At 32.2% G+C, this 15,711-nt stretch overlaps 1 protein-coding gene across 1 annotated transcript; it reads right to left on the reverse strand.

Moving 5' to 3' along the window:
• On the reverse strand, positions 1–6,672 carry LOC134717978 (glucose dehydrogenase [FAD, quinone]-like). The gene is made up of 6 exons (XM_063580478.1): positions 6,524–6,672; positions 6,100–6,242; positions 5,473–5,647; positions 3,672–3,897; positions 3,108–3,224; positions 1–148 (listed from the first exon to the last, which is right to left on the reverse strand). The coding sequence occupies exons 1-6, from the start codon at positions 6,546–6,548 to the stop codon at positions 1–3; spliced, it is 834 nt and encodes a 277-aa protein (XP_063436548.1). The 5' UTR covers positions 6,549–6,672.
• Positions 6,673–15,711: the final 9,039 nt, after the last annotated feature.

A 15,711-nucleotide genomic window follows, 5' to 3' on the forward strand; every position in this document is an offset into this window, starting at 1 on the left:
TTATGTGTATGTTTGTAATGTCCGTGCCGGTTTGATTATATCTGCTGCCGTTTCAGCAATCGTCACTGTTGGAGCATGTGTGTTACCAGATGGGAGGTTTCTCATCACTGATGCATCAACTACTCTCAAATTTCGCATTTCTTTTACCCTGTAAAATAAATACAACAAAATATCATATATAACACATTAAACACAGATATGGAAAATTAAACAGAATATCCCATGATACACACATACATGGACAAAATATGCGAAATGATGGGTTGAATCGAATAGTTGTTTATGTTTTCGAGGCACTTCGCGATCAACTCGGATTTGGCTGATATTTTTGTTCTCAGTACCCGAAACATGTCTATATTCAAGATCTACTATTTTACTGCTTTTTGTTGTAACTTTGTACTTTTTTCTTCTGCCAACAGGTATTCTATCGTTTGATTTAGATTTTAATTTGCATTTTAAAGTTGATGTTTTTTTCTACGGTTTTAGTTTGTAATCAGTCATGTTTGTATTTGTTTTCTCTCTATCGATTTATTACCTTTAAAAACCGGTACACTACTGTTGCATACAATACAATGTTTGATTGGTATTTGTTTGTTTACATTTTTGTACAGCAGTTTCGACTCAACATCAATCTAACGCTAAGTTAACAAGATAACATTTGGTTCTCTGCAAATATGCTTTATATTATCGTGTACATTCGAAGATTTTTGTTTATTTTGTTATAACAACCTTTATCTTGATATTCTACGAATATTTGCCAAGTACCCTTTTCATTCGAAATATTATAATTTATTGATGCATTTAAACCCTTTCTCTAAACTTGCATAGTGTATGATTGTATCAACTCATCTTTAACTCCATTAATGTGTTTTTCCATATCTTCTTCAACCTATCCTCTCACGAATGTAAACCGATAGTCTGATAGTTTTTATAGTTCAAGGACAGATATCAATTGTATACTATGATTAATTAATTATTTATAATATCATTAGCTGTCAATGTGTCAAACAATATCATTAGCTGTCAATGTGTCAAACAATATCATTAGCTGTCAATGTGTCAAACAATATCATTAGCTGTCAATGTGTCAAACGTAATTATTTTGTTAAGAATTTGATTAAATGCTGTCAGAAATTAGAGACGAACAGGTTTTACTAATTGTTGAAGAATACACAGATGCCTATCGTTATCTGCATCCATTTCATTACAACTTTGATTGATAGTTATGTTTTATTAGGAATTACACATGTACCATATCTCCTCAATTTTAGACAAAGTACATGTCAAATTTAAATAATTATGTCTTGTTACAATGTAGGTCTATTTCGATTTGTGAAGGAGAGCACACTGAAACAAAAATATTGTAATTTAAACATCCAAGATGTTATATTTTTTTGGATGTTGTGATCAACCAATTCATATTGTGATAGATTTAAACAATTTTAGTCGATGTGTCATTTTATGTCAACGACGCTAGAACTGATATCGAACTAAATTGCTAGAATTTACACTTTCATCGGTTCGTTGATTGCAATGGGGTGCTTGTAAGAGCATCCGTTTATGTGCAGGCTTCAACTGTTTAATATGCAACGGATGGGGTTTATTTGAACTATAGTAATGTTATCATTTTAGTTTTATATTCAACAATGCCATATAAGCGGAAGGTTTGGCTAGCCACTAATCCAGGTTTTAACCCACCATTTTTTTCTTCAAAAATATCATGTACCAAGTTAGGAAAATGGCCATTGTTATACTATTATTTTTGTGTGTGTGTGTTGTGTTTTAGTGGTTGTGTTTCTGTTGTGTCGCGGTTATTCTCTTATATTTGATACGTTTCCCTCACTTTTTTTATTGAAACCCGGATTTGTTTTCTTCTCACTCGATTTATGAATTTTGAACAGCGGTATAAATTAACTGTTAACAAAACTTTGAATTTGTAAAATACTAAGGTTTTTCTACCTCAGGAATAGATAACCTTAGCTGCATTTGGTAAACCTTTTAGAAATGTTTCGTCCTCAATGCTCTTCAACTTCCTGAGTAATGTGGCCTTTTAAACATTTTTTATTCGAGCGTCACTGATGAGTCTTTTGTAGACGAAACGCGCGTCCGACGTAAGTTTAAAATTTCATTCCTGGTATCTTTGATGAATTTATTTATATGTTACTATTGCCGTTACTAGTCACTCATACAACATTTTCGTATACATGTAGCTATTTTTCTTTTTTGGAGTTCATGTGTTATCCTCGGTTTGTTTATACATATATTTTTATCTGAATGAATGTATCTGATTTTAACATCGGTAAAAAAAAATTGTTTTACTCTCAAGGATACGCACTTCTGAAGAGCCAAACTTTTCTAGAATTAAACTTTATTCTGAACCAGATTTTTGGATTTATATGACGGTAAAAAAAATAATTGATGAAGAAAGCATTGTATGGTGGTAGACTTTTTTTCCTACGGCCATTAACACTACCCAATTTTGATTTTGATTTTCACATTTGTCATCACTTTTACCGATTTTTAAGCTATAATCATGAAAAAATCACAATTCCACAATTAAACGTTTCGTCATACTTTCAATAAAGATGAAGGGGACCAATCTGAATAAATTTGAATAAAAAAAAACTGTAGGTAGGTGTTAAATAAGAAAGTGTTATCCTATTTTGATGCCTTTTGTGTCTCATTCTACCATGTTGTCAATTTTGTAAATTTGTGAACTTTCTCCGTTTTAAGTACAATTTGCATATTTGTTCGACTTTTTTGTTACAAATGATTGAAAAAAATACATATATCTAAGAAATAAAATTGATTACTCAAAATTACTCATTGGAAATGAGCATTTTTTCACAGCGTTGTGTTTGATTAAAACATTTTGTTAAATCATTGGTATTTTCCACTTGTATCACATGCTTTAGAAATATTTATAATAATTTTTTTTGTGCTTCAACAAGAGTGTTTTTGCAAGACGACAACATATCCCAAATGGTTAAAATCTGCGCCAATGAATCACACGAATCATGTTTGTTAATACTTTTATGCAAGGTACAAATTTAAAACCATCAAGTTATAATTCTTTTCATTATATTTTTTTGGATTTTCTTGCTCGCTTAATTAGATCTGCTGCCTTTTCAGCAATCATCACAGTCGGGGCGTGTGTGTTACCAGATGGGAGGTTTCTCATCACTGATGCATCAACTACTCTCAAATTTCGTATTCCTTTTACCCTGTAAAACAAATACAAAAAAATATCACATATAACACATTAAACACAGACATGGAACATTTTAATGCTATTGTATCATCTCTGCATCAAAACGGGTTGAACTATGGAACCTGCATTCATCCAGGATTTGGTTGAGATTCATGTTCTCTGATCTTCAAATGGCGAACCAAGACATGTTTCTAAGCAGAATCTACTATTTTACTGCCTTTTCTTGTCATTTTGCTTTCTTCTTACTGGCAAAATGCATTATATCGTTTAATTTACGACTTTTGATTGTTTTTTACGATATAAAATACGCTATATTATTGGAAAACGAAATTCATCATATATAGCTGAAGATTACACTTAATTGCAATCACAAATGTGTCAAGTATTAAATTGAAAACTAGAGTAAGTAGTTATTCATAGAAATCAGAAACACAAATCCTTATTGGGACTTACTGCTTACCGCAAATAAGGGTCAACCACAGTGGTTGGGTCCGACTTTGCACCCATTCTACAAGTACCGGTTTGATGCCCTCCGTTGTCTGCAAAATGTCTGATTATACAGTCCCAGTGGGCATCTGTGTTAAATGGTGATCTATCACAATGGTTTGTAGAATCCATTCGAATTAACCTAGCATCTAGGCTTTTCCATGCTTTTGTTCTTTCAAAACTTTGCACGAGACGGATGCCTATAAAACAAAAGGCGTTCAAGGTTAAGTATTAAAACGAATGTAGCAGTGGTATTTATGATCATATGTTGTTTTTGTTGTAGTATCAAAAGCAGATGATTTTGTATTTTAAAGCTTAATAGCATAAGAATATCTTACACAGTTTAAAAAATGATAAACATTGATGCAACTATAATAAAACCTTATATATCACAACAGCTATACTATAAACTCCCATAACATGCATAATAAAGTGTTTAACAAAAATCTAACTTCATGTTTCCCAAAATAGATCTGAAATAAGTGACACATTTCAGAAATATTCATGACGGGCAAGGTGTATATATTGGTTGTGCTAGCCAGGTAATACGTTTTCATCACATTATGATTGCTGGATTGCTGGTTGCATAACGTCCAGTGACAAATATATCATGAATATTCAGGACGAATATATACAATAGGAAGATCCTGTAATAGGATTATGGTCGGGTATTGTGCAAACGAAAATTAGTATAAATTGGATTGGAACTGACATTTCCCTTGAAACAGACCACCGACGGATACATCAAAGAGTTGTTGCTAAGGTTCTTAACGCGGACAGACCGTGGCACTCTATCTAAATAGGGCATCGACTTTAATGTCCCGATTCTGACAGGATATGGTTGAGAACTTGTACATCCACACATCCAAACGGACTACAACTTTACTGCCGGTCGGACATGTTATATAAACGGTAGCAATATTTGAATATTATGACCTAACAAAATTGGTTCGCATCAATTAAGCGTGCCAGCATGGAATTTTTATACAAATTATTGAATCGTTAACCAATTTAAGTAGTTTTCATACCTCAGACTGACTCGTATTATAAAATTATTAGTTTTGCAATAACCAAAACTGACCATATTAGCATTTTATTATGTAAATCTATATAGACACATAGTAAATGAGTTATAATTTTATGTAAGGATTGATTGTATTATATAAAAGGTAGCAGACAGTTATAATAGTTATGTTAGTTTATGTATAACAATAAGGGTTAAATAAACTCATCATAGATACCAAGACTAAAATTTGTTTATATGCAAGACGCGCGTTTCGTGTACAAAAGACTCATCAGTGACGCTCGAGTCCAAAAAAGTTAAAAAGGTAAAAAAAAGTACGAAGTTGAAGAGCTGTGAGAACCAAAATTCTTAAAGTGTTGCCAAATACAGCTAAGGTAATCTATGCCTGAGGTAGAAAAGCCTTAGTATTTAAAAAAAAAAAAATTTTGTAAACGGTAAATTAATAATTAAACCCATATCAATGACAATTCATGTCAGCACAAAAGAGAATTCGAGCTATTATTAAAGATTAAAATACTAAAGAAAAACGAAAAAAAAGACAACCGAATTTATTTAAACTGATTCTAAAATGTTTATAACATACATAGGCCTAGGATGAGTGCCCGAAATAACTGACATTTATTTTTTCGATTTAATTACCAGACAATCAAATAGCAGTTCGGTGTTCATATACTTTAGTCTAGTATTCGAAATGTGATCGCAGTTTTTAAATTGACAGACACAATTGATGATCAGATAACTTAACAACTACCTGAAATTAACTTCGAAACATCTATAGGTTGCGAGAATGCATTTGGATTTATCAGCGGCGAAACCAATGGATTCCTACTCTTTAACTTCAGAAATCCTCTACTCTCTGGATGTAAAGAGTATATCAGTGCTGCAAATCCATAATCAGGTCTTCTAGGTTGAAGATCACGTCTTATCTGATATGAAGATAATATTTGTATCAAATTATAAGAGTATAACATGTTAAAATATACTAAACTATACTGTATAACGATTTTCGGCCTCCATGAAGTCATTCTTGGTAAACAATATAACACGAAAATCGTTATAATGCTTAATTAATATTCTCTGATACTGCAATACATTTAGGAATTTGAAAATTCTCTGTGCAGTTTTATTCGGTGAAGATACACTGACTAAAGAGAAACCCCCTTACAAGCTACAGAAGTGTGGTCTCGAATCTTGTTTTTTTCATATTAATTCTTAAACTACAAAACAAAACATTTGCTAGTTACATTGTTAACGGAATAAATCATCCAATTTGAACATCATGTAGATTTTGCCATTGAACTCTAGTGGTGGAACATTTAAAAAAACTTTGCTTCGTAATCAAACATACCTTACTACATTATAGGTTTTTGTTATTTACCTCGTCAATTAAAGAATTTGGGTCTCCTCCAATGTCTCCTGCACTTCTAAGAAATTCTATCTGTATATTTGGGTAGGCTTTCTTGGGACCTTTCATTGACATCTTTGAAAACACATGTCCATCAATTGTTGAACTGTATCGTCCTCAATAAAAATGTAAAGGTTTTAAGTAATTGTCGAATGAAGGTCATTGCATTTGTTAAGACTTTATTCTGTATTTAAGTATGTATGACCATTAAAAATCCAAAAGAAAAACAACGACGAGGAATATTTTCTTTGAATTTAAGTAATATCTTTTGGATTTATATGATGTGTATGTATAACTACTTAAGGTTTATATCTTTGCAAATTATTATACATGACATTTTAACATGCAAGATTCAAAATTTAATGTATCAGGAATTTATACCAACAACTTTACGTACCTCTCCTGTGGAGTATATATTCCATTTTTTCTGCAATATCGTCCTGGTTACTATTTGAAGTAAGTGTAGTGTTAATCGAGTAGGTCAATACTAAGGAATGATGATCTTTGTAATTTTTACCAACAGGCAAGTTTGCCAACACTGGGATCTAAAATAAAAGTTTGAAATATATATTAAATCGTTGAACTTGTGTTTTGTCAGTTGAATTGAAATGCATGTACACAATAAAATTATTCGGGACAGGTAAAATACTATGTCGAGAACAAATATATCGTATTTATATGTATGAACAAATTTAGAAGATAGAAACAGAAATTAGTTTTTATGGATTGGCTATTTTTTATGAACCCTTACTATATCAGGATGAACAAGAAGGGACAAATCAATGACAGATTTGCAAATGTCATGATGCAGCACCAGCTCATGTTGTTAAGCTGTAAGTATCGTTAATTTGGCACAACCTGTATGTAGTTATGTGCTTCTTTCCTTTCGAAAGTAATTAGAGACAATATTTCAATTTAAATACAATGATTATATGCTATGTTTGTGAATGAAACACATTTTGGAGGTGGTATTTGATAACTGCTTGTGTTGGTGTTAAAACGAAAATTTTTAGCCATATTTGTATTCTTTCACTAGCACCAAATTTTCTTAAGAATGGTTCGGACGATGCGCGTTAGACATCATACCAGCGTTTTAGTACATGTCTTTGTTTAACCCTTTAACAATACAAAATATATAAACCAAAGATAAATGTGCATACTCCATTACTTAGACATAACCAAATGTGAAAATTTCAAACGAAGACACTTGTCTCAACTAGAAAACACATCATCGTTATTTTATATATCAAATTAAGAAAAAAAAACGTTGAACTGAGTTATGATGGCTTCTGTCACTGATCGAAAAGATAACTTTAATTTTACCATTTTGGTTAAATATGTTGTATTTATATAGTAATTAACAAGTTGTCTCTGTAATACGGTTGACCGCTTCGAAGAAAATGTAATGATCACTGTAAAATAAATAAACATAGGACGCACATGAATTCGTCTGTAGCAGTCAGATAGCATTTGCTTCACAAATTACAATGCTGATGGGAGGCAAAAGGAAGATCATTCCAAAACATGTGCCAATGAAGATCACTCTTAGTCCCTTGCCTTCGAAAATCACAAAAATGTATGTCTACATAAACTGTTAGAATCCATACCAAAAAGAAAATGTTAACATACTGCCATCAAACCCAGTACCTTTTAATACAAATATACCAATACTCGCATGATATTGAATATTTTATTTTCCAAAGCAGTGCAATATGTGTGGTCCCATTTTTAATAAACAATTTTCCTTTGAAGTGGGTGTTGTCTATTCTTATATAGACATGCATTGCTAATATAGTACTGCTTTTATTCTTTAAACATGTTAAATAGAAATCACTTTTAAAAAATCAAAAAAATCTTTAAATATTTATTAATTTTAAATTTTTGCATTATTTGGCATTACTTTTATAGTATCATTAACTTAACTTTAATTTCTGAAGATGATCTTGTGGTCCTATTCCAGACAAAAGGAGAATATGTGGTGAACCTAATGCTCCCGCTGATAATATTACTTCCCGTCTAGCGTAGATTTTAGTTTTCCGTCCAAATTTGATAATCTCAACTCCTATCGCTGTTCTTTGTCGAAATAATATCTATGGATTGAACAAATATACCTTATATGACTCAACAGATTAGTAAATATACATCTAAGTTTATTTACAAATAACTTGTCCTCATTCAGAAAATACACAACCTGCAATGTTGATTTCACTCAAATATTTATTACTGGATACATTGGGACTACTTTTTTTCTTTTTTTCTTTTAAGAAATGTAAGGAACATCGCAATTATGAAACAATATTTGTAAAAGTTTTAGATTGTATTGCTTTACTGCATGAATCACATATGATTGTACCTTTTAATAATAGGATGTTCTGCAAATTCATGGCGAAATGTATATTAAGAGCTTAATCAAAATAGATGAATTACGCATTAAAACTTTTACCTTTGATACATGACTTTTAATGCTGACTTGTAAATTTTTTCTACGTATTACTGGTCGCAGATAACATGATGCAGAACTACAACGCTCGCCATTCTTGATGATGGCTTGCACCGGACAAAACCCTGAAACAGATATGCTTAAAAAAAATTGTTGATGGTCATCTCAAAACTAAAGTTTTTATAAGCCAGAATGTTTCGTCGGTAAAAATAAAAACATCGGTCTCAGATATGTCTTCTTTGAAATCCTTGAATTATGATGCATAAGGATGTATATTCTGTATACATAAGGTGTGTGCATGATTATCGTTCATTATCATGCGGCCATTGTCGCTGTAACATAGATTTGTCTGTAAATATGATACCATGCTTTGAAACCAACAATATTTGAAATACAATCTTTATAATATATTGACATTAATAGCTCAACAAGCCAACAGAGTCAGTGTAAGCTATTGTCAAAGCATGTCGTCCGTTGCTCATCGTTACTCTTTACTTTTTACAATAATTTTTTACTTTAAAACTACTAGGCTAATTGCAACCAAACTTGCCAATAATCACCCTAAGAGTATAACGTGTCTCATGAACGGCCCTGCAGACAAACTCGACCGCCATGACTAAAACATTACAATGGGGGTAAAATGCAAGCTTTTTTTTAACCGTTTGAAATAAGATCAGTGAAAAAAATGTTCAGAATATAAAGATCTACCTATACTATTCGTGTTACCCAAAATGTCTGACGATTCTTTATCCTTGATATGTTCAACTGGTTGTAAACATAACCGTATGCTGCCTGTTTTAGATTTGTTTTTACATTTGTGAGTAGTTCTCTGTTTATATTGTTTGCAATCAAGACGGGTTTTTTTCGGCCATTTTTATGCGTTATTATTTGTCTTTTTCGTTATCCCCATGTTTTTTCTTCCGATTTGTTTTATATTGAAATTAATACATTAAAACTTGTATAAACCAACCGGCTATGCGACGACGAAAAGGACCTCTTTGACAGTTGAGCAGTTTTAACGGGTTATAGATTGACTGGACGTTAATGATTATGACATCAAATATATTGCATGCAAGAGTTATGATGTCATTATAGGCTATAAACTAATAAATTAATAGAATACTGAAAAATAAAAAAAAAGTGTTTAATAAAGGTAATATTTTTCCGTGCAACATTTTTCCATGAATATACTAATTGTTCTATGCTTTATCATCGCAAGTTGAAGACAGTCCCTAGCACTAGTTTGGGCGGATTTTTTTGGCAAATGATTCGGATAGTAACACCATCTGATTTGTCCCGATTAAACAGATCACACTGGAAAGTAATACATATTTTAATCTGCATAGTTACCATGGATAGTCGCAAATATCAACTTACGTAGAATACATTTTCGCAATTTAGGTATCAAATGAAAAGTGAAGGACTGGTGATACTTGTAGAATACATTTTGACTGACATTTTAGAAGAATTCAAACTTACTTTAGATAAAGTTAATACTAACAATGACCACTGTCCATTCCTCGATCTTAATATCTATATCACTAACGGAAAGCTTAATACTAAGAGACGATTTTTCATTTCCTATCGTTAATTATCGATTTTAGATGGTGACGTTCCTTGTCACAATCCTACGGTGTTTATATATCTCAACTTGTACGTTTCGCTCGTGTTTGTAGCAACGTTTTAGAATTTAACGAGAAAGATGTATGTATTACTGAAAAATTATTACACCAGGGTTTTCGATATCACAAATTAGTCAAAACATTTACTAAATTTTATCATCGGTATAAGGACATCATTCGTAAATATAGCTCAACATGCAGACTTCTTATACGTTCAGGTATTTCACATCCAATTATTTATGGAAATATTCTTTATTAAACACACAAATGTCAGTATTCACCTCAGAAACTTACAAAACCTTTAGATAGACTTAATAAAAAGGGATATAGTTATGATACTGTTGTCAGGTCATTAAAGATTGCATATTTTTGCGTTAATATTGATTCACTTATAGGGTCTTTGTATCGGAACTATTCAATTCAAAAACCATTTGTTGGCATGATACGGGTTATGTTCTTCTCATATATGTTATGACGGTCTGATACTAAACCCCTAACGGGAAGGGTTGTGCCTGATATTCATATGATGAAATCATAATCTTTCAATCAGTTTAATTGAAGTCTGGAGCTGGCATGACAGTTAACTGCTAGCAGTCTGTTGTTATTTATGTATTATTGTATTATTTCATTTTGTTTATTTTCTTTAGTTACATCTTCTGACATCAGACTCTGACTTCTCTGGTCTTTGTTAGTCTTGTATTATTTTAATTTTAGTTTCTTGTGTACAACTTTGAAATTAGAATGGCGTTCATTATCACTGAACCAGTATACATTTGTTTAGGGGCCAGCTGCAAAACGCCTCTCGCTACATTGAAGACCTGTTGGTGACCTTCTGCTGCTGTTTTTTTTCTATGGTCGTGTTGTTGTTTCTTTGACACATTCCCTATTTCCATTCTCAATTATATGCATGCATCCATTATTAAATTGAGGGCATATAATTATTGCCTATTTCTCAAATATGAATTTCCTGGTTTGGTATATCCAAAATTCCAATAACCAGTACCGTCTGATGTGTAAACAACGGTATAATGATCCTGCAATTTTTTTTTCCGAAACTGTCATTTTGGTTCGTAACATCATCTCTAAAGTCTGAACAGTTAATCAGTTAGTCATGTTCAGTCTTTCACTCATTTTCCAGATTAATTGACTGTAAATTCAGTCCTATTGCGAATATTTAGAATATTAATGACCTGTACAGGAAAAGTTTGTTCGTCTTCAATGTTAGGGTCATCGGTTTCATCGTGATTCACATTTGGGAACCCAGGAGGACGAACACACGATATTGTCAAAGATTTATCAATCCGACTGATAGCATTAAGTACGTTTATTTATTTTTTCAGAGAAGTCTTGCCGTTGTAAAAATCTATCTTTGTGATCACATATTTAACCATATGTTTCCTGTACCTGGCTTTGAATGCACAAGTTATTTAAGATCAAGTGACTGAAGTTTGGAAGAAGAGTTCGGTGGTGAAAAGTTTAATGGCATTTTACTTAGTGTAAATGAATAGCAGTGTTATGTTGTATTCTCAATAATTCCCCCCTTTCGTAATTTCATTTGTTTATAGATCTGTGTTATTCATTCAGTACGTCGTCTTTCTACGCTTTTTACTGGACTGCCAAATGACGGGAAACTTTTTAACGTTTATGTTTTAAATCATATGGGTTTCTTTGCCTTTTCCAATAACAAATGGTTGTAGTGTTTTCCCTGTTCTATTTCATGCTAGCATGACTGTTACTATTTGCATAGCTAGATAATTTACCGCCATTGCACGATTCTCTATTTGAACCAAGTGTTTTTCGATAATTATATAAAAAAAAACCGGCGTTAAACACATTCGAATCCCTTACTGTAACGTACTATCTTTCTGCGTTGGCTCATGTGTTTCTCAAATTTCTAGACAAAATCATACTTTTCTTTCAACGTAATTTCTTCGCGAGACCTCTTTGACGACGTGGTAATCAAATTGTTATCAATTTTTCTTAACTCTTTGGCACTAAAGTCTCCATTGCTTGTTTGAACTAGCTGCCTTCTTGATGAGATTCAAATTCAGAATACACCGGGTCGGGTAGTTTGATTGTTTTTCTGAAAAGGATTTGAAGGGAAAGAAATAGGATTTCAATTTCGACCAGCATGGACAAGAAACCGTGTTTTTCGGGTCCCAGCATGGACAAGAAACCGGTTTATTTAGAGTCCGGTTTACCCTGGTGTAATTGTTTTAGATGCAAACATACCTTCAGTTTTAATAAAAAAAGTTAAAAATAATCTACGAAAGAGTCTATACGGCAGAAATTGCACTCTCCCTATTAGTTATTGCATTTTGTTTTGCGATAAATTTGTGGCCTAAACTAAAGTCGAACAATTCTTTAAATAAATCTAAACAACGAAAGTAGTAAAACGACGTCACATGTTACCCCATTCATGACTTATATTTTAACGTTATCGAATAGACTAACATTTTGCAACAAAAGGATATGACCAACAAAGTTTCCATTTAATCCAAATATTCTTGTTGTTTGGTGTCAATTTGCAAAAGGGCAAGGCGTGCTAAACAAGCTCCATGGAAGCTTTAGTGTCATTTTGCAGGGATGAAACACTCTTTAAGTGAAAGAGAGGAGAAAGATACCAGAGAGACATTCAAATTCATAAGTCGTAAATAAACTGAAAACGCCATGGCTAAAAAAGGAAAAGACCAACAAACAATTGTAAACAAAAAACAATATTAAAACCTAAACCTAAGCAACACGAACCTTACCAAAAAAGTGGACGTGATATCAGATGCTCCAGAAGGTAAGCAGATCCTGCTTCACATGTGACACCCGACGCGCATTAAACGGTACTGACCTATTTGATTGTATCCGTTACAGTCGGTAGTTTGATAACCGATTTCGGCAGCTGCTTGTTGATGGAAAAATTCTAGAATCGAGGCAGGTTTATGAGTGATTGTAATAGGTCCTTTTCGTCCATGGTACTCTGCAAATCAATTAAAAGATCTATATTTATGTTATAAAAATGCCTAGTATGTCGTATCCACTATTATGCTATGGAAACTCATATCAAAGACATATGTTTGCATACTTTTGTTTCGAGATAGTCCGTACATTATTTCATTTACACACAAGTCACATTGAAACTTGAGATTTTATGCAAAATTGAGACCTTTACAACGTCGTATACATGTGAACATCAACTTGAGGGTAATGTCACTTAAGGCAGGTTTCATACAGGGTTAAGGGGTCATACTTGGAATGTGTGCTCCATTTTTGTAAAGCGAAAATATAATAAGACGATTTGCTCAATTCACATGTGTGAAAAATAAGTGAATACATAGAAGAATGTCACGTGGTACAATATTCTAAACATAACACATTGAAACAACAGCTATTCCGGAACACACTTGTTTATGATGCTTATTAGTTTTACCACATGATGTTATCAATGACAAAACAACTTATGCGTTTTTAAGATTGAATGCTTATGTCATTTGGCTAGTTTCTTGTTTGGTTGCTGTTTCATTTACATTTAACCTTTTAAACAGCCTTTGCCTTTAATGTATATCGTTGGGTAGATTCACTGTACATAATGTATACTACCATCTTAGATTTTAAAGAAGCGGTACACAATCGGTTTAGTCCTTTGTTAAAATCAATGCGCGAGACTGTTTTGTTTTAATTAAGAAACATAAGTCCTTTATTGCATTATTGACGTTTTACGAATACCTAATATTTGTGTTTCTCCGAGTCTTGTTCAAATCAGTCATTTAGGCGGAGATAACCAAAACTATTTTTTTTTATAGAGAATGTTCAAGAAATTTCATTTTGCCTAGCACTTTTAACAAGAAAGTTCGGTGAATTTTTTTTTTTTCTTTATATTTTCTTAAAGCATATTATCATGGACATTTGATTATCTTCTTATATTATATTTCAAAGTTATTTCACATCGATATCTTTTTTTATACATTTTTGAAAAAAGCAGGGTACAATAAACGTCTTTAAAAAGTATATAAAATTTTGATCTGATTTACCCTAGATTTATACCAATGATCCATTTAAAAATATGTTTTGTCACATTTTGTATACTTATGTGGAATGAAAATGGAAAATTGTTCTACAACGAACTCAATTCAAATTAGTAGTCACTACAAAATGTGCATGTAAGTGTCAGATAAACGTACCCACTAAGTGTGGTACCTTCAAAAACATGTTCATGTTGCATCAACATATTAAATCTTATGACATTAAATGAAACTTTAACAAGAACCAAGATGACCAGTATCACTTTCCTACTTGCTTCTACATACTTGAGTTTTCGAGTTGATGAATTTTCATTTTCTCCATCTTTTTAAAGAAAAGCAGAACGTGCTTGTAACTCCATCCCGTACATCCTTGATTTTCCCATTCATCAAAATCATGCCGACTCCCTCTGATAAACACCATCCCATTCACACTGCTTGATCCTCCTAGAAGTTTACCTCGCGGGAAAGATGAAATCTGGTTAAATTATACACATAAAAGAGTATTTTAACTATGCAATAAAGGCTGCTTATGATATAACAGGACCCCTATCATATGTACACGAATTTAGGTAGTATAGTTGCAATAGGTCATTGAACTTGTTACCACTAAATTCAGTTGATAAATCTAGAGGCTCTCAAGAGCCTGTGTCGCTCACCTGAATCTATCGTGGTTTTAGAAATCATGTAAAATAAGGTTATAATCATATCAAATAGTATAAAATAACATAATAATGATTGAGGCCAAGTTTAGTTTATTTTGGCCCAGTGGTTAAATAAAAATCAGGTCAACCCATTTTAGTCTTACAATAGTTACTGAAGACCCCTTATCATTATCTAAATTAGTTTTCAAGTTGTGACCATATGAAATTGTTTTTTTACAATTTTCCCCTAGACTTATATTATACTTCTATATTAGCCATGACGGCCATGGGGGTTGGATGACAGGGTCATCGGATACATTTTTCAATACAGTTACCTCAATGAAAATTGTGGCTAAGTTTAAGTCTATTTGGTCCAGTAGATTATGTTGGTACCCAACACCTTGACTAAAATTAATTTCGATTTTTTAATTTTCATAAAGTTTTAACACAATATTTACTTTGACCCTTTGAAAAAGTTATAAAAATTTCGAAACACTTGAACAAATTACTTTCTCGGAAAAAAATGGTTGGATATATATAGCAGCTTGACAAACAATCATTTTGATCATTGAGAAGCCTAATATTTCCCTAACAATACAACGTGATTAAAACGTTTAGCTAAGTTTACAGAGTTATATCCTGGTAGTGTTAGGTACCACCTTGGTGGAGAAGAATTTTGTTAAAGATTACGGAAATTTACCAAAAATTGTAAAGAATTGACTATAAAAGACAATAACTCCTTGTCAATTGACAATTTTGGTGATATTGACTTATTTGTAGATCATCCTTTCAGAAACATTATTGCTGTTTACAGTTTATATCCATCTAAATATATTAAAGATAATAACCAAAATAAATAATCCTTAAAA

This window comes from Mytilus trossulus, chromosome 5, assembly GCF_036588685.1.
Source record: "Mytilus trossulus isolate FHL-02 chromosome 5, PNRI_Mtr1.1.1.hap1, whole genome shotgun sequence".
Classification (NCBI taxonomy): domain Eukaryota; kingdom Metazoa; phylum Mollusca; class Bivalvia; order Mytilida; family Mytilidae; genus Mytilus; species Mytilus trossulus.

What these genes read in the sequence shown, in the direction of transcription:
- LOC134717978 (XM_063580478.1), bottom strand. Translation starts at nt 6,548, where the DNA reads ATGGAATATATACTCCACAGGAGAG. An exon ending in ATATATACTCCACAGGAGAG is followed by an intron (nt 6,243 to 6,523) that starts GTACGTAAAGTT and finishes ATTTTTATTGAG; the next exon opens with GACGATACAGTTCAACAATT. An exon ending in GTGGTTGACCCTTATTTGCG is followed by an intron (nt 3,225 to 3,671) that starts GTAAGCAGTAAG and finishes TTTGTTTTACAG; the next exon opens with GGTAAAAGGAATACGAAATT.